Genomic DNA, 22,717 nt, shown 5'->3' with positions numbered 1-22,717 from the left:
CTGGGCCTTCTGTGTGTATGCCTTATCACTCTGCTTGGGCATTGTCATCTCACCCAGTGTTGCAAATCTTGAGGACTCACAGCACTTAGCACACAATGCCTGGCACCCAGCAGATCCTTAATAAATGCTTATTGATGGGACTGGACTCCTGGGGTTATCATTCACCCTGCTTCTCCACTCTAAAGACCATCAAGCTTTTCATGAAGTCTTCATGTTTTGTCTCCCCCAAATAGAGTCTGAACTCCTTGGGAGCGGGGGCTTTCATGTTTCTCTGTATCCACTGTGTTGGGCCCATCATAACACTTAGCAAATGTTTTTTAATTCCATAGAAAGGTGGGTTGCAGTCAGATAATGAGGGAAGTAGGAGTGAGGGGGCAGAAGGGCATCATGTTTTGATCCTATCTTGATAGATTTTAAAAATGGATTACTTTATTATATGATTTGACTTAGATAACTATACTCTAATTGTGATTATCTCAGCATTTTTCATAGAGGAATCTAAGGGAAGCATTTTGCATTTGTTATAACATTTAGCTCTTGATTTGTTAATCTAAGAGGATCTCTGAAGCTTTTGGAAGGTAGGAGTCAATTTATGTATCTGTTAGCCTAATTTAGCCTTTAGAGATAAGAATGTATCTTTCATCTCTTGGCCTTTATAAAAGTGAGAAAGAATCCATCAGTCTGCAGTTGCCTTACCCTAGGAATTTAAGGAAGTTTATTTAGAGCATCCTTTTTTTCCATCTGGGTTTAAGACTGAGCTTGAACTTAATGTAATGAAATATTCATCTTTTGATCCCACTTAATTATGATTACTTGAATCTAGGAACACCAGTGTCTAAAAGTGGGAATCATACTTAATCGAATTTGTCAAAACTCTGCTTAATATTTCCTAACTCAGTTCTTGGATTTCTGAACCTGAACAATTCTTATATCCTCTAGACCCATTAACAGTAAATCATAGTTTTTCTGGCTTGTGCAACTTAATGTATTCAAGGAATTGAAAAGTTATTTGTTGGTTTTGTGTTAATTTTGAAGCATGAGGGAATTAGGAATTTTTTAAAAATGAATTTGTCCCAAGTGTATGTTTTGTGTTGACAAAAGATATTTAATATTTCATTTTTTGGGTCAAGTACTAGACCCAAGTTAAACCCTTTAGACCCTAGTACAATGGTTTTAGCCCCAAGCAATGTAGGGGGCCACTCCACCAACAGTCAAAAGAAGACAGGCTCCTTCATTTTCTAGTTCTATGACTTTGGGTAAGCCACTTAATCTTTCTAACTCACGATTTTTCCTTATCTGTTAAATGAGGATACTAATGCTTTCCCTGACTACATTAATGGATTGTTTTAAGCATCAAATGAGAAAAATGCATGTAGAAGCTTTTTTAAACTGTAAATGCTGCAAAAATGTATCATAGCACTGTAATTAGATAGGCCTATGGGATCTATAAACTCATTGTGTGTGCTCTCTGACAGACAGCAGCCTTGCTACAACTCATTCTATACGACTGTTGGCCATGTTCTTCTATGGCTTCTCCAGGGACAGTCTGCCCAGCATGCTAGAGGCTTTCTTCTAGGCCTTTTAATATTTCATGGGTGCCATTACAGCCCTCATACTGCCTTTCTGATAACACTTACCCTACCTAACACACCAGAATCAGAATCTGACCAGAACTAATTGGATAGATGCTATAAAAATAACATGGAATAATAATCTTCTGTTGGGATCAAAACATCAGCTTCACAAGGATGGGATGGTAGAGGCATAACCAAATAGTTCTAAAAAAAATCTAGCAGTGCTAATGAACTGTAAGCTCAATATGAGTTAGTAGTAGTGGTGAGGAACCTGTTACGCGCATTGTGGTGAGGGAGAAACCATTGGTTCCCTCCAGGGCAAGAGAAGAATGTTTTCCAAATAAGATGCTTTGGGCATTTCTCCAGGTCTGTGCTTTCCCCAGGAGACAATGGGAGTGAGGGGACCTATGTGTCAGAGTCAGGGTGCCTGTCTTGTTCAAAGAAACATCAGGGGCCAGAGTGCCCAGACTCATGACCTGACTGATGAATGAACAGATCTGCATAACTCCTTGGTACCCCTCATAGGGAATTTTTTCACTTGAAAGTTCATGCACCAGAGGGAGACCAGGTGAGCCCCAGACTTTGGTTTTGTAGGGTCCCCTAATTCCATCTAGGTGTTGGATGTCAAAGGGGAGCATGGCAGCTTCTAACCATGGGCAGCAGTGAGTATATGACCTTCAGACACTCCCACCTGATCACTCTGCCCCATGTTGACATGGGATCTTTGCCCTGAGGTTGATGGCAAGATCCAGAAGCAAGGCTGATGATGGGGGTTGAGGCTTCGGGCAGTGTCAGAAAGGGAATCCAAGGATCCAGCTATTGGTGGTGAGCCGGCTGTCCTGGGCCTGGATACAGTGTGCTTTCCCCACAGGACAAAGGGAGTGAGGAGCCTCATGACATGCTAACAAAGTTAATGAAATTTGAAATACTTGGAGAGGCATTACGATATTTAGAACTAGAGAGCCGTAATGAATAGTCTTTTCCTTGGTCTGACCATATCCCGAATATTGTAGTAAATTCTAGATGCCACATTTTAAGAAAGACATTGATAATCTTGTAAACATCTAGAAAGAGGACAACCAGGATGATGAAGAAACTCATTTCACTTGAAGTTCAGCCAAAGGAGTGAGTAATCTGGAGAATACTCAGGGGCACCATGATGGCTGTCTCCAAGTATCTAAAGGAATATCTTGTGAAAGAGAGACTAGACCTGTTCTGTTTCTCTCAAGAGGACAGAACTAGGAGTGGAGTAGTTTTCCGTGAGACAGATTTAGACTTGAAATATGGAAAAATCTAACTAATGTTTAGGGCTGGCCTTCCCCTCACCACAAGTCTTTGACCAAAGTTGGAGGACCACTTGTGGGTTCTATTGTAGAGTATAGTGTCCTCTGACCTCACTAATCCTGAGAGTCACAGACTTCATGGCCATGTATTTCAAACCACACACCCAAAAGAATGCCCTCTACCACAATGTACCAAACAAGTGATCATCCTGCCTTTCCTTCAAGACCTGCAATGAGGGGGAAACTTCTCCTACCTCCCAAGGAAGCCCAGCCTCCATTTTCAATAGCTCTAATTTTTAGAAAGTTTTTCTTGACATCAAACTTTTTGTCAACAACTTAATGTCATTAAGGTTAAATGACTTGCCCATGGTTACACAGGTAGTAAGTGTAAGAAGTTAAAGGTGAATCTAGACCCTCTGACTTCAAAGCCAATGACCTTCGCACTGGAGCCACCCTCTATGCTACGAAGCCTTTTAGCTATTTGGAACTGTTCTTTGTTCTATTTGTTGTTCGTTATAATGAAATTCAACTGTATGATGACTTTTGCTTTGAAAAAAAATCTCTTGTCACTGACCTTGTTCTCTTCTTTCTAGTATGGCATGCTCCTTTATCAGAATTACAGAATTCCACAGCAGAGGAAAGCCTGGCTCTCCCACTTCTCAACCCCAGTGGTAAGTATTGGGGTAACTTCTTTACTTTGTGTGTGGGGGGGGTGGCATGGGGAATTCTGGCTTATTACAGATTTGTCAGATCAGATCACACAGAACAGAAAAGGCTAGCTGTAGCAGTCCCTTTTCATCACAATTTGTTTTCTCTTTACGTTCCTTTTCCATCTTGATTTTTCTACTGTGTTGCATGTTTTTAGGACTCCTCCTTTCCCATGCCCCACCCCTCCAACCACATAACTTATGAAATATGACTATGAATGATCAGTTTTCCTGAATAGTTTAAGTGATGATAATACTAGCTGATCTTAAGGTTCGAAGAGTGTTTGAGATACATGCCAGAACAGCATCATGAGGTCAGCAGTACATCGTGCCCATTTTACCAATGAGAAAATTGAAACTGAGAAGTAAGTGGCATAACAGTGGTTGGACTGCTAGACTGCTACTGCAGGGCAAGGTTTGAGTCTCAGTTTCCTCTGACTTAAGTTTAGTGATTTTTTTCTGCTTCACTATTGTGACTGAAAACTGGATTCTTTCCAGCATTTAATACATGTTGTTGGAAAATGCGGGTTAAGTGCCTGTCACGTTACAATGATGCTTTCTGAGGAGAAAATAAAGAGCAGGGAAGCCCAACGTACCAAGACAGGGAGACAGGCCTGCTTCCTGGGGCAGATTGTCTCTCTGCCTCAATTGATCTCAGCTTCCATGAGCCCTTTTCCCCAGAAAAGCTCCTAATCCTGATTCATTTCTCTAATAATAGAAAGAGCACTCACCTAAAGGGGAAAAAACCCTGAACTTGACCATGAGGCCTCTTCCACAAGTTGGAAAAGCATGACAGACCTTGAGGGCCTTTATTCTGTACATGAGGACATTGAGGCCTACGGTAGCAAAGTGAACTTGCCCCAGTGTCAAACTGTCAAACAGCTTAGACAGGAAATCTCTTGAAACAAAGATGGGAAACTTTCTCCCTTAAGGAAATAAGGATTTTTCGTTTACCATAATCTAAAAATTTGTTGAAGATGGGGGATGGAAGCAGGTTTTTTTCTATTTTTATGATACTTATTTAGTACCCTCTGTATGCTGCTGCAAGTTTTAAAACAGGCTGACATTCTCTTCCAGCGCAGTGTGTCTGAGAACTCCCTCGTAGCAATGGACTTTTCTGGTCAAACAGGAAGAGTGATTGAGAACCCCGCTGAAGCTCAGAGTGCAGCCTTGGAAGAGGGCCATGCTTGGAGGGTAACATAATCTGTCCCTCTCCTCTTTACTACGTCCTTTTTGTGAGCTTGAACCTAACACACCACTCTGTGGGTGTCTCTATGGCCAGTGTAGATTGCTTCTTATGTTGAGTATTCATATCTACATATTAAGAGTTCAGGTCTTCAAGAAGAGAATTTCCGTATTGGAGCTTGTCTCTCCCATTCACAACTAGCTCATCTCTGCCTTGGGGTATCTAGAAGAAGGCTGAAGGGGGTAGCAGACACAACAGATTCTTTTTGACAATTTGCAAATCCATTTTTGCAGACAGATATGTCAAATTAACCACATTGTTAATAGAAGGGGAAAAAAGCCAGTGCTGTCACTCACAGCTTTCTCCCACTCGATCTGACACTAGATTATACAAGAGGAAGAACACCTAGAACGAGTCGGGCAGTTTTTGTTTTTTTTTAAGCAATTGGGGTTAAGTAACTTGCTCAAGGTTACACAGCCAGTTATTTCTGGGTGTGATGTGAGTCGGGCAGTTTTTGTTTTTGTGATATGAACAGCTGGTAGAGTACCTCATCTTCATACTCTTCTACTAATGGTCATTGGTCCATACCAGACTTTACCAGCGAGGGCATTCTCTCTGACACACAAGGAGAGCCTCTTTATATCCACGTTGACAGAGTTGGAAATAGGCTTACCATGAAAGTGTCACCGCAGGTCTTTCGTCCAGCTCAGACCAGATAAGACCCTTGTTTCCTTTCAGTTACAGAAGGTTAAGGGTCATCGCTAGGGGTTGTGTACCCATCTAATCACCTCTTGAAAATCTGCATATTCTGAAGCATTTCCCTTTTTCCATGTTTTCCTGCACCCCTGGTTGGGTTGTATCAGGGTTACATGTCATGATTCAACCATTTGGTCTTAAGTGTTAATTGAGGGAATTTGGTTTCTTTTGCAGAAACGAAGCACAAGGATGAATGTCTTAGGTAGCCAAAGTCCCCTCCACCCTTCTACGCTAAGCACAGGTAAATTTGAGATGTCAAATAGGTGACTGACTTATCTACTCATTTGGAAAAGTGCTATCCACAAAGGCTATTGGATTTGTTGGAAGAACACTAGATTTAGCATCATAGAAGTTGGGGCTCTGCTGCTCACTACCTTGGGTGACCATAGGCAAGTCAGTCATGATACTTCTTGGGGCCTCAGTTTTCCTCATCTCTAAAATGAGAGTCCTCCAGGGTCCTTTCCAGGACTAAAATCCCATGGTGCTACCACACTAGCCCATCTTACACTCCAGGAGTTGGACTATAGGAATTAATTTCACTCATTTTTAAATAATTTATCAAGTTCTGCTAAACACCTACCTCTTCCCTGTTGGACCACCCTGTTTTGAAATAGAATAGTTACTTCAAGAACAATTGCTTTCCCACACCTGCTATTTCCATGCCACCTCCCCCTACCAAAAATTTTTTCTGTCTGTGTTCATGTGTGTACAAGTCATCTCCCCTGCTAGAATGTAAGACCTCTGAAGGGAGGAAGTATTTTTGTGTCTGTATCCTCAGTGCCTGGAACAAAAGGCACTTGGTAAATCCTTGTCCATTTGTATGTGCTGGGCATTGGGCTAGGTGATGAAGGAGTACAGAGACATATGAAATAGTCCCTTTACGCTGATTGCTTCAGACTGCTACTTTTTCTGCAGTTTATAGGATCAGGGTAGAAATAACAGGAATAAAAGCAAATAAATTCAGAGTATGTATAAAGTAAAATACACAGCTTTCTTGTGGTGGAGTGAAGGCACCAGTAACTGCAGGGATCAGACTAAACTTTGTTATAAGGGTTGTTGTTTGAGGTGAACAATTAAGGAAGCCAAGGATTCTGCAAGATACCAGCGCATCCATGCATGGGTGACAGCCTCTGCAAAGCCATGGAGATGGGTAATGAAATGTCATTTAGGGGCATATTAAGGAACCTATTTGATCAAGCCCCTCTAAAATCTTTTTTTTTTCCTTAAATTTAACAAAAATCTGTTTTCCTCCCTCTCCTGCCATATTGAAAAGGAAAAAAAGAACAAGAAAACTTTTGTAACAAATACACATAATTTGACTAGGTTTTGAGTACCTGAAAAAGGTCTACCACTATTCCTGAGGAGAGGAGTGGTATACAATGAGCTTGGCAGAAGGTAGGCAGGACCCAGACTGTGAAGAGCTTTGCATGCCAAGTGGGAGCCATCAGAACTTCTCAAACTGGGAGGTGACAGGGTCAGACTCTCACTTTTGGAATATCCCTTTGGCACCTGTGTGGAGCACTAATTGGGGAGGGGAGGGACACCCAGAGAGATGATGAGGGTCTAAAGAAGGGCAGTGGTCATATGGGTAGGAGCCAGTGGGGGCAGGGAGAAGGGAATGGAAGTAGAAAATGTTGTGAAAGTAGAATCCACAAGACTTGGTACAAGATTTGGCTATGGAGTGTGAAGGAGGGATATGGGTATGACTCCCGAGATTGAAAACCATGGTGACCAGAAGGATGGCAGTATACTCAGTGGAAGTGGGTTTTCTGGTTGGTTTTTTTAAAGTAGATGTTAGGAAGAGGAGAGGGCTTGGGGGAGAAGGTTAATAAGGTCTGTTTTATGCTTGAGGTATTCATTACTTGCTCTTCACGTATCCAGTCTCTCTCCTCACCAATCCATGTTTCATGTAGCCTCTAAAATAATCTTCCCAAGGCACAGATCTAACTATGTCACTCACACTGCTTAAAAACCTTCCATGGCTCCCTGTTGCCAAAGTATCAAATAACAGCAGCTTAATTCTGGTTGTTAAAGACCTCAATGATCCAATTAAAACCACCTTTCCAGTCTTATTATTCTTATTCCCATATGCTGCATTTTTATATACCAACCATAAGCTGTTTATCACATGCTTACTGTCATCACTGGATCTCCTCCTTCATCCCCAGTATATATGATACTCGGAGATAGGCATAGATTAATGCAAACAATGAATCCCTTATAGTTGAATTTGCACCATTTGAAATTTGTAATTATATAAAACATGGTCATTGGTTCCAGTAGAAATATGCAGTACAAATTCTAATAATGTGTGGAATTCATTGTTCACACTATTTGGGAACTAGCCATAATTGTATACATGTGTTTTCTTTTCCTGGTCAGTTTGTAAATTTCTCATGATCTGTAGTCCCACATTACCAATTGCATATTAGAAATTTCCAGCTGGAAGTCCCTTACCCATCTTCATCTCTAAAATAAGGGTATTAGTCTAAATCAGTAGGGACAAACTTAAATAGAAATAGATCCCTACATTAACTTAGAAAACCACAAATTAGCATCATCTATGTTGTATTTTTATTTATTTTGTTAAACATTTTCCAATTGCATTTTAATCTGGTTCAGTTGTACTCCATCTCTGGTCTAAATGGTCTTTAAAGACCCTTCCAGCTCTTAATCTATGATCCTGTGATCACATGAAGTTGGGAAGTGGGATGGTTTATGGGAATGGTGGTAAAATGGCAGATGCCACTTCAGACATATCAAGCTGTACTATAGTTTCATCAAGTATGTTAATAGACTGTACAACATAAACAAAAACCATAACTCATACTTTCTCCTTCTCGCAAACAGTGATCCATAGGACACAAAACTGGTTTCATGGAAGGATCTCTCGGGAAGAATCCCATAGGATTATTAAACAGCAGGGGCTTGTGGATGGGTAAGAAAACAATTCAATTGAATGCCAATAGAAATTCTGAAACAAATTATTGTGACCCATAGCAAATGGAACAGTAGTGATAATAATAGCTAACATTTATACAGCACCTACTATGTGGTAGGCACTGTACTAAACACTTTGCAAATATTATCTCATTTGATCCTCGAAACAACTGTGGTAGGAAGGTGCTATTATTATGCCCATTTTACAGAAAAGAAACTGAGGCAAACAGAGGTTAAGTGACTTGCCCAAGGTCACACAGTACAACCAAGTGTCTGAGGCCAGATTTGAATTCAGGTCTTCCTGATTCCAGGCCTAGTGCTCTATCTACTGTGCCATGTAGCTGGTAGGCAGAAACAGACTAAATCATTGGACTGGATAGTTTGGGTTAGACACAATACTGACTGCTTATGTTCAGGCATTCTGTGGTTTGTAGTCCCTAGAAAAGAAATTCCCTCTCATTCTGATTTTATTTCACTGTGATGAGTTGTTCTGGACCATCCGTCCACCCTGATGATTTGGCTACATCTACCCTACTCAGTCAATGATTGGGTAGAAAGTTGAATTTGTTTTTCTTTCTGTGCAGATTTTAGCGTAAGGTTTTTGTACTGTAGTCTCTAAAGAGGCGATGTAGCATGATGGATAGAATGCTGGACTTTGAAATGAAGAAAACCAGGGTTTAACTCCTTTCTCTTAACACTTGATGGTTATGTGACTATAGGTGAGTGAGTTACTTACATTCTGGGCCTCAGGCATCTCTCAAGGAATTATCTACTAAGTCATAGAGGGATTGGAGTCAATATGGGTGCAATGGAGTGTTCATATAGAGTTCTCATTGCTGATGGAGGCCATCTCCAGTCGTTCTGATCTATATCTTGCCATTGTACCCAGATGACTCCAGAGGAGAAAGTGAGGCTGGTGACTTTGCACAGTCCTCCTTCACTTAAATCTAATTCACTTGCAAGTCGTGGCATCACCTTCCTGGTGTCACGGTCCTCCTCAAGAACAGAGGACAAACAACGAATGATCACCATGCTGATGAAAACTCGGATCCTTCAAGTGTTTGTGTAAAGTTTCTGAAATATCTTGATTGATTGATTGATTGATTGATTGGGGGAAAAACAGCTTCACATAATTCTCGCTCCCATTGGATGTTTTCATCAATGTCTGAGGGCTTTACAGTAGGCCTTTTTCACGTGTTTCATACAAGGACCTTTCTTAGAATTCTCATTAAAATTGAACCTCAGAATCACCAGTCCTAATATAAGCTGTGACATCAACTATAAGAAAAATTGAGACACACATAGTAGATGAGAACACAGTGCTACTGAGGCAGATAACTCATGTTAGCTTTACTCTGGCCTTCTAGGTCCTTAGGTGTGACAGCCTTTTGACTGAGTCCAGTTGTACAGAACAAATCCTTTTATTAAGGTCTAGAGTCTAGACAACTAAGCTAACTTTCTCAAAGTTAGTATCTTATGGGGGCCAGAGTATGGATAGCTCATCACAATAGTGTAAGTTGAGTTTTTTTTTTGTTTTGGGTTTGGTTTATTTTTTCCTGCCTTCTAACTTTGGCTTCTAAGTGGGTTCAGGGAGTAGATAGAGAACTGATCTCTAGGCCCCAGACATCAAGTTAGGAAAGAGTTTTCCCTTTGGTTGTCAAAGAACCAGCTCTCAGAAAGGCGTAAGAGCTTACTTTAACTCCAAGTACCAGAGCTGGAGTCAGGAAGACCTGAGTTCAAATTTGACCCCAGATATTATCTAGCTGTATGTCCCTCAATGAGCCATTTAACTTCTGCCTTGGTTTTCTCTACTGTAAAATATGGATAATAATAGCATCTACCTCCCAGGATTCTTATAAAGATAAAATGAGATAATATTTGTATAAAGCACTTTGTAAATCTTAAAGCCACTGTATACATGATTATTATTACTCAAAGTCACACAGTTAATAAGGGTCAGAGACAGAATTTGAACCTAGGGTTTTCTGACTCCCAAGACCAGAATTCTGTTATGATTTACAACGAATGATTTTTACTGTTTTTCTTTCAGCTATAAACTCATTCTTGTACTTTCCTCAGGCTCTTCCTCCTTCGTGACAGCCAGAGCAATCCAAAGGCATTTGTACTCACACTGTGCCATCACCAGAAAATCAAAAATTTCCAGATTTTACCTGTAAGTATAGATGTTTTCCAGTGTTTTTTATAATCTTTTGCTTTCTGTATTTTAATTTGACCAGGTTTTTTATCTTTAGTTTTCAACATAATTTTAAAACTTCAAACTAGAAAAGTACCATGACCTGTATCGACGTTTCACCTCTGCCTCCTCACTCAACAAAAGAACTGTATTGAGAATTCGAGGCCTCTCCATTGCCCTCCTCACTCACCTCTTCCTCTTACCCACCAGTCATAATAGAAAAAGTTGTTGTCTTCCTTGACAGCACACACAACAAGAATATTAGAATGTTAGAGCTGGAATGAATCTTAGGCCTTGAATCTTTGAGCTCCAAAAGGGACCAGGGTTCTGAATGTTGGGGATAGAATGAAGACTGCCTCTCTGCTAGGGAAAGTTGTGAAAGGATCCAGGCAGTGGAGAGTGGTGTCTGCAGCTGTGGTAGAAGGGATTGGGTGGAGACAGGAGTTTTTCAGTGAGGAGTATACTGTTTGTCACTTGTTGAAATCTGGGTGGAAAGGCTCTCTTGTTAGCAAAGGAATACTAGTTGATCAGGCCAAGTCCTGCCCCTTTGATCAGGTTTTATTGAGCAAGCACTGTCTTTCAATCTGAAAATCAAGTTAGTTCTAGGGTAAATTCATAGCATAGTAACTAGAACTTCCTTTTGAGATAGCATAGAGACTTCATAGTACTTTTTCTAGAAAAATCTGGAAGAGATTAACAAAATGGAAAGCAGAAAAAAAATAAAGAAAAATAAGCCGTTTTTAGAAAAAATAAAATAAACTAATTTGATTTTTTTAATGAAAAAAAAAGCTATTAGTAACAAAAGTGAAAAAGGAGAATTCATCACAAATGAGGAAGAAATAAAGGAAATTATTAGAGACTTATTTTGCCCAGTTATGAAAATCTTGATTTGCATAGGACTTAACTTCCCTATACTCACTTCCACATCAAGTCAGAAAACAAAACAAAGCAATTCTTATGCCACGTGATAAAATAATTTTCCATTCTGTAGGCCCAAAGGATTTGTGTCTGATTATATGATATTGCTAGATCCAGACAGAGTGATTAGCATACTAATTAATTACTACTGTGTAATTACTACTGGCTAAGTCACTTCTATCAGTTTTCTCACCTGCAGAATGGGTGTCTTAATGGTATTAGTACTATATATCCACTCTAGAAAAAAACACTTTAGTAAACCTTAAAGCCACCATGGAAATATGACTTATCATATGGTGTCATTAGATTGACAGAAAGTCAAGAGTAGAAATGCTTTATTTCTGGTATGCATGTAATAATGGTACAGTCAGTGACACTGGTAGGCCACATGTCATGTCACTTGTGATCTCTGAGTTGATGCATGTAGGTCCTCCAGCTTTGGAAAGCAGAGAGATTCCTGACAGGTTTTCTTTATTAGCCCTTGGGTGTGCTTTGTAATATCAACTTTGGAAATTACAGAGGTGTGAGTCATTACTAGAGGTCACTGAGGGGGGAAAAGATTGTAGCCTGTGCTTCGAGTCTGTGAAAGGTGCTTCTGGTCACAGCTGTGCTCGTAGAATTAAGGAGTGGTTCTGTGTTTAAATACACAAGGCTTGAACATTTGTGCAACGGCGGCAGCTGCCCCATGCTCTGTTGCAATTCTCCATTTTTCATCTGGATCGTAGAAGCATTATGGTTATCTAGTTCAATTTTTTCATTTTACAAATCAGGAAACTGAGGCCAAAGAAAGTTAAAGTGATTTGCTGGAGGAAGTAGCAGAGATAGCATTCTAACTCCAAATTCAGGACTTCTTTGCACTATATGCTGTGCTGTGCTTCCTTGAATAAAGGGGGAGGCAGGGAGACAACCACTCCCTGGGAACTAAGAGAAGGCAAGCTGAAATCAAGAGTTTTTAAGTCAAGGGGGAAATCGCTGTGCTGTTGAGAAGAGGAAGCTTTTGTGGGCACTTGTCCAAATAATCAAAAGTAGGATCTTAGCCCTAGAGGCTGCATGTCCTCCCAAGATCCCAGTTCCTATTCCACTGTTGGCTCAGTGTGTGATCTTAAAGAAGTGGTAGAATCTGTCTCTTTGTCCTTCCTTGGAATCCTCATTGTGGCTCTTGGTGGACCAAGCCATGACGATACTCTTTGAGTTTTAGTTCAATTTTCTACCTCACTGTAATTCCCCCTACTCTTTTACCATACAGTTCATTTGTCCTATTTTCTGAAATAAAGAATAATTTACCATATAATTGTGGGCTTTTAAAAAAAAATTACAGTAGACTTTTTGGGTTGTGCCATCTAATGTTGAAAGTATTTTTGTTCCTATAGTGTGAGGACGAGGGACAAATGTTCTTCAGCCTTGATGATGGAAATACCAAATTCACCGATCTGATCCAACTTGTTGAGTTCTACCAGCTAAACAAAGGAGTTTTGCCTTGCAAACTCAAACATCACTGTATCAGAGTGGCCTTATGACCTTGAATTTGGCTCTTGGTTGAAGACTGGATTTGCTAGAAGAAGAACTAAGAGAAAGTTAACACTGGAATGAATGAGCAGGTCTGTAAATTGGTTTAAAAATTATACTCTGCAACTCGAGACTCTCAAAAGGATGGATTCAGTGGGTGCCAACAGACCAAGATCCTCCTGGTTTGTCCAACACCTAAGAATGATCTGCTGCTGAGTATCCCAGCACACCTTCCTCCCCTTGCCAAATAAAGGAAGGCATGTAGAATTGTTTGCAAATTTGAGACTAAACTGGAATGATCATCTTGACTGGGCCACTTAATAGGAACAGGTTCTGAAGAGAAATCATTGGAAAAGGACTCTTGCCCTGGAATAATCTTGACAATTAAAACTGGTGTGTTTACTTTTTTTGTATTGATCACTTTTTTTTTGCACTCCTACTTTGTTTTGGATATTGTATACAGCCTATATTAGGACATGATATGGCTTTTCAATTCATGCAGGAGCTAAAAGGTCTCCGCCTGTCAGAATTAGAGGACCTGAAGTGTTGGGTCTCAGCATTTCGCCAAGGGCAGTTCTGCTCTCAGCTGATTGAAGCAGTGTGAATTCAGTTCTAAAACTATAACTCCACCACCCAGTGGACTTTGAAAATCATTTATGAGGTTTTTATCTTTAGGGAAATGACTGGTATACATGTAGCATAATTAATGGACCCAGTCATGAGACCCAGTCTAGTCATCCAATTTCTATGCACAAATGTTTGAACCTTTTGTTGTTAACATGTGTTATATTTTGCCCCCAGTCAAATAGTTTTTATTCTTTAGGAAATTCACTGTTACACAGTCACAACTGAATGACCATGCTTGTGGTTTCAAAAGAGGCTGGTTTCTATGAACAATCACTAGTGCTGGTCATCTTCTTATTAGGACAAATGATCAGCCCCTTTTTTCCCCCTTAACTTGATGTTTTCCGTGGTCTTCAGTTTCTTTCAGAAACACCACCATATTACTACCATCAGCCCATTGAAAGGCTAAAGAATGCTACAGAATGCACCCAAGCCCCCTGCCATGGTTATATTTAAAGGAGTTTAAAAGAAATATAGCTCCTTTTTTGTTTACTGCAGCGAGTGTCCTGAGTGTCTCCATGGTGAGAAACATACACAAACAACAAAATGGACACAGACTCAACCTGACATTTAAGAGGTTTTGACCTTGTAACCTCCATCCTGCTGAAAGAAACACACACACACACACACACACACACACACACACACACACACACAAGCCAGCTGACTGCAAGCCAATCCAGAGTCTACTTTACTACTGGCTTATGATCAGAATTTCTTCTTTGTAAATGTTTAAATTGAATATTTAGTCATCACACAATTCTGGTTTTCCTGTTTTCTGATGAGCTAGGAAGGCTGGCTACGGCCTTTTCCGATTTTTCCATCCCGCATCTCTCAGTCCTTGCCTCTTACTCTGAACATAGAAACCAGGTGTGAAAATAGCCATTTCCCCCTTTTCTCTACAGATTGGAAAGTGCTTACTTGAAAGGGTGTTCAGACTACTGTGGTGAACAAAATAGTTTTCTTTTAACATAGCAGTGAGAATGCGGACTGGCTCCCTGATCGATGTTAGCCACTGGGTTGCTTTAAAAATCCTCTCTGCTGAAGGAAAAAAAAAATTTCATACTGCTCTTTGGTCATCATATATAGCTTTGACAGTAGTTTAAGACAAAAATGTAACAAGCTTAAGTAATACATATCAGCTATAACTATGTCGATGGTATAGAAACACTGTATTTTAGTTTACAGATCACATTCTAGTATTTTCCATGAAATGTCTACTTAGAAGATGGAGAATTTTTTTTTAGCAAAATGTGTTTTTAACTGCAATATGGAACTGCATTTTCCTGCCTTTTTTTTTTCTTTTTTAGCCACTCTTTTCAAACAATCAGAAATTTGGCTATTAACTGTTCATATTTCCAACTTCACTTTGCATGCCTGATTCAGCCTCACTTTGGGGGGAAGACACAGCTATTATAAACTTTTCTATTTGGTGGATTGAAATAAACCTTTTTTCGTTTTTTTGGCTATAAGATTTCTTTTCTGTTTACATAGATTGGTTCCAATAATGCATTTCCCCCCTCTACCCCACCCATCACCAGTAGACAGCTAGTATTTGCAGTGTTTTGTATTTATAAACTTGCATTTTATTTAAATGGAGATGAATAAAAGTTTGACTATGAATCACAATTTTGTACGCATGTAGATGGTTGACTTAGTCTTTTGTACTTTTCCAGCCTAAGTGAACTGTTTGAGAAAGTAACCAGTCTCAGAGTGGCCACAGGCTTACTCTACCAGCTCACAGATCACTTTCCACTTCCCTTTGTGCTGGGTCACTGAGAGAGTACCACCCCATAACAAACAAACCAACAAATCCAGTAGAATCAGCTGGGTTACAGCTTAGCAAACCAAGGACTGAAGGACATTTGACTTTTATTTTTGTATTTAAATGACATGAATGTAAAGGGGACGCTCAGGGTTGTTTTGGAGCCTGTTGAATTTTTTTTTTGTCTTTGCCTGTGATTTTTATTTTCTAAATGAATACTTCATGTAGCAATCTTGAATATGTCGAGAAGGAAAATGCCAAACAGTTTTGGTAATAGAGTTAGTGGTTAAGTTATGTTACACTAGGTGTTAAAGTACAGAAAGCTTTTCTTTGTTAAACCTTGAAGAAACACGTGCCTCAGTTTAGATGTTTTGTCTTATCTTTTCTGCACTAAATAAATACCTGACAGTTTGACCAATCAATGCACCTTTCCAGTGGCAAGACTTGCTTATCGTAAATTATATTTGTCACAATGCAAGATGTAGTAACTGTAAAATGGAATAAAGTTGAAAAGTTCAGGGAATGCAAAAGGTATTAAGTTAAAGACAAAACCTTTATTCAGTATGCTTTGCTTCATACTGTAAATAGCTTTTGGGCTTGTGAACCTAATTGTAATCTATCTTTCAGGTATTTTTGTACAAATAAGGGACTGATTCTCTGTTTCTTGTAATTAGAAATAAACATTAATACAATGCTATTCATTTTATACTGCTGTTAATATCTGGTTTCTATGTTTAAAACTTTTTTTTTCTGATTATCAGGCAAAATACTGAAAGGTTCTTAAAGTATTAAACTTGTTCCAATACAGTAATGGCCCCGTGGTCTCATCGTTTATATGGGTGTTCCTTCCAACGACACAAATAGCAACCCATCCACACCTGACCATTCTGTGTGAGTCTAGTGGACGGTCCCATGAATTTGCCTTGGGAACCACCCAACGTGCTGAGGCCTTTCTAATATTTCTGTGCATACAAAAGGAACCCCAGAGCCCATGATCCTGTTTCTCTTTGAGACCAGCTCTTTTGTTTTTCAAAAAATTATTTGATATATATATCTTATTTGATAAGATAATTTATGCTACTTCTTCTGGGTAACGTCTTGTTATTCACTTAAAATATTTTAAGAAGATACTTATTTACAGTTTCTAAAATGGGATACGAAGTACCAGAAGTAGATTTAATTTAAAATTTCCAAAATTGTTAGATCTGTAGTTTAATGGAGCTAATTTGCAATTTCTTGTTAATGGAAACTGACATTGCCTTCTCTTCTCAGCATACTGTCCCCCTGTTCCATGCTGCCTCTTTAAGCCCAAAGCTTTAGTGGAAATGTTAATAAGAATTTTGGGATGAAAAGAAACAGCTAAGGGTCCTGATAATCAACTGATACATGTGTTTATTTTTTGAGCTTGTTTTAAAAGTTCTGTTCCATTCATCTCACCATTAAAAAGATATATCTAGCCATTGCTGAAATGCCAAGTTCTGTGTCTTTTAGCAGAGGGGTATTTTGTATCTGCAGACTCAATTTCCTGCTGTCTGCAGACATGCCCACATCTCCCCCATCTTGATCATTGCCTTGATCCTTGTTTCCCTTCTGTTGTCCTAGATCTCTTCTACCCTTGACCAGTCTACAATAGGTGCCTTCACTTTTTCTCTCACTTCCTTCTTAATGTTTTACAGTTTGGCTTCCAACTTGATTCCACTGAAGCTTCTCTCTCCAAATTTTCTGGTGATCTCTTAGTTGCCAAATCTAGTGAGCTTTTCTCAGTCCTTTTTTTCTGCAGCTAGTGACACTGTTGATCACTCTCTTCTCCTTGATACTCTCTTTTCTCTGGGTTTTCAGGACACTGCTCTCTTCTGAATCTCCTACCTATCTGACTGCTTCTTCTCAGTCTCCACTTGATTCCCATCCTGATCGTTCCCTCTAAGCATAGATGACTCATAGGATTTTATCCTGAGCCCACTTCTCCCTCTATATTATTTACTTCATTTCGTGATCCCCTCATCATTCATAGATTTAATTACCAGCTCTATGCTGATGATTCTAATCCTGCCCCAGACACTCTACTAACTTCCAATCTCTCATCTCCAACTGCCTTTCAGACATCTTAATCTGAACGTCTAGTAGTCATCTTAAAGTAAACATGTCCAAAACAGCTTAATGTCTTTCCCCCTAAATCTTGCCCCCTCCTATCTTCTCTGTTACTGTACAAGGCAACATCATCTTCCCAACCCCTGAGGCTCACAATCAAGGAGTCATTCCTCTTTCTCTCACCCCCTATATTTAATCTGTTGCCAATGTCTGTAGATACCACCTTTGCAATATCTCTCCAATATGCCCCCTTCTCTCCTCTGACACTGACACCCCGCTTTGGTGCAGGCCTTTATCTTATACCTTGATTATTGCAATAGCCTATCAGTGGGTCTGCCTGTGTCAAGGCTCTCTCCACTCCAAATGCCATTCAACCACCAAAATGATTTTCCTAAGGCACAGGTCTGATCATGTCATTGTCCTCAATAAATTCAGGTGCCTCCCTATCACTTCCAGGATCAAACAGAAAATACTCTGCTTGGCATTCAAAGCCTTTATAACTGTGCCCCATCCTACCTTTCCAGTCTTCTTTCCACTTTATTCCCTGCCATGTACTCTTTGAACCAGTAACACTGACTTCCTGGCTATTTCAAGAACAATGCCTTCTCCCTACTCTGGGAATTTTCTGCAGCTGTCCCCCATGCCTGGAATGTCCTTCCTCTGCTCTGACTCCTGACCTTCCTGGCTTCCTTTAAGTCCCAATAAAAACTATACCTTCTACAGGAAACCTTTCCCAACCCCTCTTAATTCTAGTGCCTTCTCTGTGTTCATTATTTCCTATTTATCCTGTAATATTGTTTGCTCTGTAAATATATGTTTGCATATTGTCTCCCCTATTAAATTGTGAGTTTCTTGCCGGCTGGGACTGTCTCACCTCTTTTTGTGTCCCCAAGTGCTTAACAGAGTGCCTGGTACATAGTAGACACTTACTAAATATTAATAGATTACATCAGGTCTAATAAAACTTCTTAAAGTGCCATGAAAGTTGCTATCTAATCAACCATAGAATTATAGCTTTAGAGGTGAAAGGGACGTTAGAGGTCATTGAGTCCAGCTCCATTTTACAGAAGCAGAAGGTGAGGCACAGAGATGTTAAATGACCACAGCTAGTTAGAGTGAACCCAGGACTAGCTTTTCTTCCCACTTAGATAGAAAAGGATCCTTGACTTCACAGCGATTCCATCAGACAGAACGTATATTTGCTTTCCTCTTTTGGGGGCATAGACACCTTAGAAAGAGGGGGATGGGACATTGAGCAGAAAAGAAAGCAAATATTAGTTGAATGCATAAATCACCAGCCTTCTTTTACCTTTGCAGGATCCCTTAAGCCAAAACCAAAGGGCCTACTGGTACATCTTCACCTGTAGGACTGGACCCATTGCCTTAACTAGTCCAGATCTTGATTTAGAGTATGTGTGTCAAAAACAGAAATAAGCCACCTTTTGATCTCTGTTTTGACTTTTTTAGCTTCTTAACATTGATTTATGAAATTTCAGTCCTGGGAAAGTAATCTATTAAGTAGAAATGTGCTACTGTATTTGTTTCTAAACCTTCTTTCCTCATCATTACTAGATATGTTATAAAGATTGCATTTCTGAGTGTCAATTACCAATAGATGGAAAGTCCCATCTCTAAATGGTTTGCTTGTAGTCTGTGAATAACATCATTCGACACATACCCAAGTCAGCTTAATTGATGAAATGATACAATGTCACTTTGCCTTAAGACCTATCTTACTTTTCAATTAAAATTAGTTATGTCTGTTTACAGTAAACATGACTGCTTCCCTCTTTGTAACTTTATGAAATCTCTGTACAATTTCAGTTATTCCCCCAAATCCTTACTCTTTTCAGCCCATTTTTTAAAAATAATAGAATGGGAAATGATTGAGCATCAAATTTAAACCAACTCCCATGCTACCTTGCAGTGAGGGAAGCCCTACCGAAGGCAGATAAAATTCAAGTTAGTGGAACCTGGAAAGAATAGCCAGAAAATCTTATAACTATGAGGGAAAAGGATCATTTGTTTAAGAACCTAACCTTTCTACTCCCCTATTTCACAGGTGAGAAGAGAGGCTCATATATGTTATGTGATGTACTCATGATTAAAGGACTAAAAAGGAAGGCTTCCTGATTTCTGAGGCAGAGCTCTTTCCCCACCTGCATTTCATACTCTTGAGTTTTTCTGTTGATCCTAGGTGGTGAAGTGGATAGAGCACTGGGCTTGGAATCATTGGGAAGGCTCATCTTCCTGAGTTCAAATTCAGCCTCAGATACTTACTAGCTGTGTGATCCTGGGCAAGTGACTTAACCTGTTGGCCTCAGTTTCTTTATCTGTAAAATGAGCTGGAGAAGAAAATGGCCAACCACTCTAGGATCTTTGCTCAAAAAAAAACCTAAATGGGATCATGGAGGGTTGGATGCTATTGAAATGATTGAACAACACATTAATAGTTGCACTGAAAGTTGTGCAAGATATTTCATGCTGTTTTTTCAAAGACTTAGTACAACTTGGTTGTATGTAGATTGCTTGACTTTTTTAAAGGTTGTCTTTAAAAAAAAAATCTCTTGGTAATTAAACTAGCCCTTGTTCCCAGGGGAGGCAGTGTGGTATAATAAGAGGACTGCATTTGGAGTTCGGATCTGGATTTGAATCCTGTCTCTTCTACTTACTGTCTGCTGTACAACTTTGGGTAAATGACTAAACCTCTCTGGGCTTGTTTTCTCACCTGGAGAAGGAGGACTTTGGATTTGATCTCCAAAGTCCCATCTTTGGTTGGATGCTTTCCATGTTCAAGAAGCCTGACTTAGAAAGTTAGAGAATGAATGGGAGATCAAAGGAGACTGAAGGGAGCACTTGCATTCACAATCACTGGCCCACATTTCTAGAGCTCCAATTGGACGAGGCATATTTACCCCCTCTTCACGTCATTAACACCATTGTAGATAGCTTCCTATTGTCAGTCATTTGGGAGCAGATAGGGGTGGGGATGGTGACCCTCTTAACATATGATTAGTCATGATCAAATCTTACATTTTTTAATTTTCAAAAACACTTGACCCACTTTGGTTTTTATAGAAGACAGAGGGTTCTCACTGATGTGAGTTTGACAATTTACTGTGTGGTTTTTCCAAGAAAAATCCCTATTATGTGGGGCTCAATTACAGCATGTTTCATATTATGCATTTCTAGTAAAGAATGGCCCCTTCCCCTCTTCTATAAAATATCAGTAAACGAATGCATATTTGCTTATGAGGGAAGTTGCTTCAGTCCAACTCCTTGGCTTCTCTTTAGGGAACCAATCTCCTCTTCTTCCATCAGTCAACAAATTAATGAGCAGCCATCATTAGGCACCATATTACGCATCGGGAATACAAAGACAGAAGGGAAGCATTTCATACCCTTCGTTAAGGAGCTTGTCTTCCAATCAAAGAAGATGACAGGTACATATTTAGATATATACAAAATAAAAAAGGTGATGGAGCGGGAGAGGCACATTAAAAGTTTTACATATAGGTAGTGCTTGAATTGACATTTGAAGGAAATTAGGGATTCTGAAAAAACGAGTGGGGAGAAAAAGAATTCAGGGTAGAGGGGAGAGTGTTAAGGTACGGAGGTTGGTGGATAGAGTGTTTGGTATTGGGTATAATTCTCATAAAGAAGTCCAGCTTGCCTGGACCATAGTGTGGCTTATGAGGCTAGAAGGTTGGCTTGAAGTCAGGTTGTGAAGAGCTTTAAATTTCAAATTAGGAAAACCAACTAAGAATATGTTTTTAAACATGCCGTGGACTCCCTATTGAGGATACCTCCGTGCTAATATATGGAGTTAAATGTCTTCATTTTTTCATGTTTCTGCATTCTACTGGATTGTAAAATCCTTAAGAGAAGCCAGTTTCAGGATATCACCACTACACTGTCAGGCAATTCTAGGGTAAATGATGATTTAACTCCCAAGCAATTAAAAAGTACAGACAGTACGACGTATAATGTTAAAAAACAAAAAACAGAAAAGACAAAAAAGCAAACAGTTCCTTCCCACAAGGAGCTTACATTGAGACTGCAAGGGTTGAGAACAACATATAATAACAACACTAATAGTATTAATTGCCTCTGTGTAGTACTTTAAAATGGGCAAAGCACATTACATACAATATCTAGTTGGAACTTCATAGCAACCTTGTGAGAAAAATAGCATGGATAGTATTATTCCCATTTTACAGATATGGCAACTGAGGGGTCTTAGAGAGGTTAGGCATCTTATTAATCATCACACATGTAAAACAAGAAAAAATGAAGGGGGAGAGAATACCATTAGTGACATTTGCAAATGTATGATGGAAGGTTTTTTTTTTTTTTTTTTACTGAGAACAAACATAGCTAAAGATACAAACTCCTTGACCCAAGAACCAGCCATAACGATGTGGCGTGGTGTTAAGGCACTACAAAGGCTCCTGTGCTCCACCAAATGTTCTTCTTTCCTACCCCCCACCCCCAGGTGCCAAGGGGGTCTAACACCTTTAGAGTATCATTTCCCTATCCAGCCTTGTTTTTAAAATGTGAGTGCTTGGGCAGAGGGGCTGCTAAGACACCAATTCTAGGAGATATCCCAGTCTCACAAAACCCCTGGGGATGAGGAGGTGCAGCATTGAGGAATCCCAGACTATTAGAGCTAAAAGGTGAATCTTAAAAGATTAATCTAACCACCTCATTTTATAGGTAGAGAAATTGAGACCCAGAGAACTTAAGTGATTTGCCCAAAGCCACGTAGTTAGTGGAAGGATTAGGACTAGACTGGGCTGGGGGGGAGCCTGTGGCTTCGAGGTCACATGTGGCCTTTTAGGTCCTTGGGTGTGGCCCTTTCACTGAGGCCAAGTTTTACAGAACAAATACTTTTATTAAGGGGATTTGTTCTGTAAGTTTGGATTCAGTCAAAGGACCACACTTGAGGACCTAGGATGTGACCTCAGGTTCCCTACCCCTAGACTAGACTCAAAAGTTTCCAGTATTCCCATGTGCCCATTAAATTAAGTAAATGGATATGAAGCACTGTGCAAATCCTAAAAACAAAAATATGATTATTACTAGGCCAAGAAAGATAAGAAGAAGGGTCCTCACTCCATTCTTTACAATTTTGCCTAAGGCTCACCCTGATTCACCTAGCCTGGCCTAGTAAATG

At 39.7% G+C, this 22,717-nt stretch overlaps 1 protein-coding gene across 3 annotated transcripts in view; it reads left to right on the top strand.

Annotated features, from left to right (window-relative positions):
• GRB10 (growth factor receptor bound protein 10) overlaps nt 1-16,264 on the top strand; it is a 282,686-nt gene extending 266,422 nt beyond the window's left edge. For all 3 annotated transcript variants that reach the window (XM_069083706.1, XM_069083708.1, XM_069083707.1), the window contains 6 exons: nt 3,451-3,528; nt 4,642-4,758; nt 5,681-5,747; nt 8,357-8,444; nt 10,526-10,619; nt 12,929-16,264. In XM_069083706.1, coding sequence (XP_068939807.1) covers nt 3,451-3,528; nt 4,642-4,758; nt 5,681-5,747; nt 8,357-8,444; nt 10,526-10,619; nt 12,929-13,075 — 591 coding nt within the window. In that variant the 3' untranslated portion in view covers nt 13,076-16,264. The remainder of the gene's footprint in view (nt 1-3,450; nt 3,529-4,641; nt 4,759-5,680; nt 5,748-8,356; nt 8,445-10,525; nt 10,620-12,928) is intronic.
• Nucleotides 16,265-22,717: the final 6,453 nt, after the last annotated feature.

Source organism: Petaurus breviceps, unplaced genomic scaffold (assembly GCF_028583685.1).
Source record: "Petaurus breviceps papuanus isolate PSGF00001 unplaced genomic scaffold, PetGlider_PUasm1.0 174, whole genome shotgun sequence".
In the NCBI taxonomy this organism is placed as follows: Eukaryota; Metazoa; Chordata; class Mammalia; order Diprotodontia; family Petauridae; genus Petaurus; species Petaurus breviceps.
Note: the sequence above shows the minus strand (reverse complement) of the source record. Positions and strands in the feature narration are given on the sequence as shown.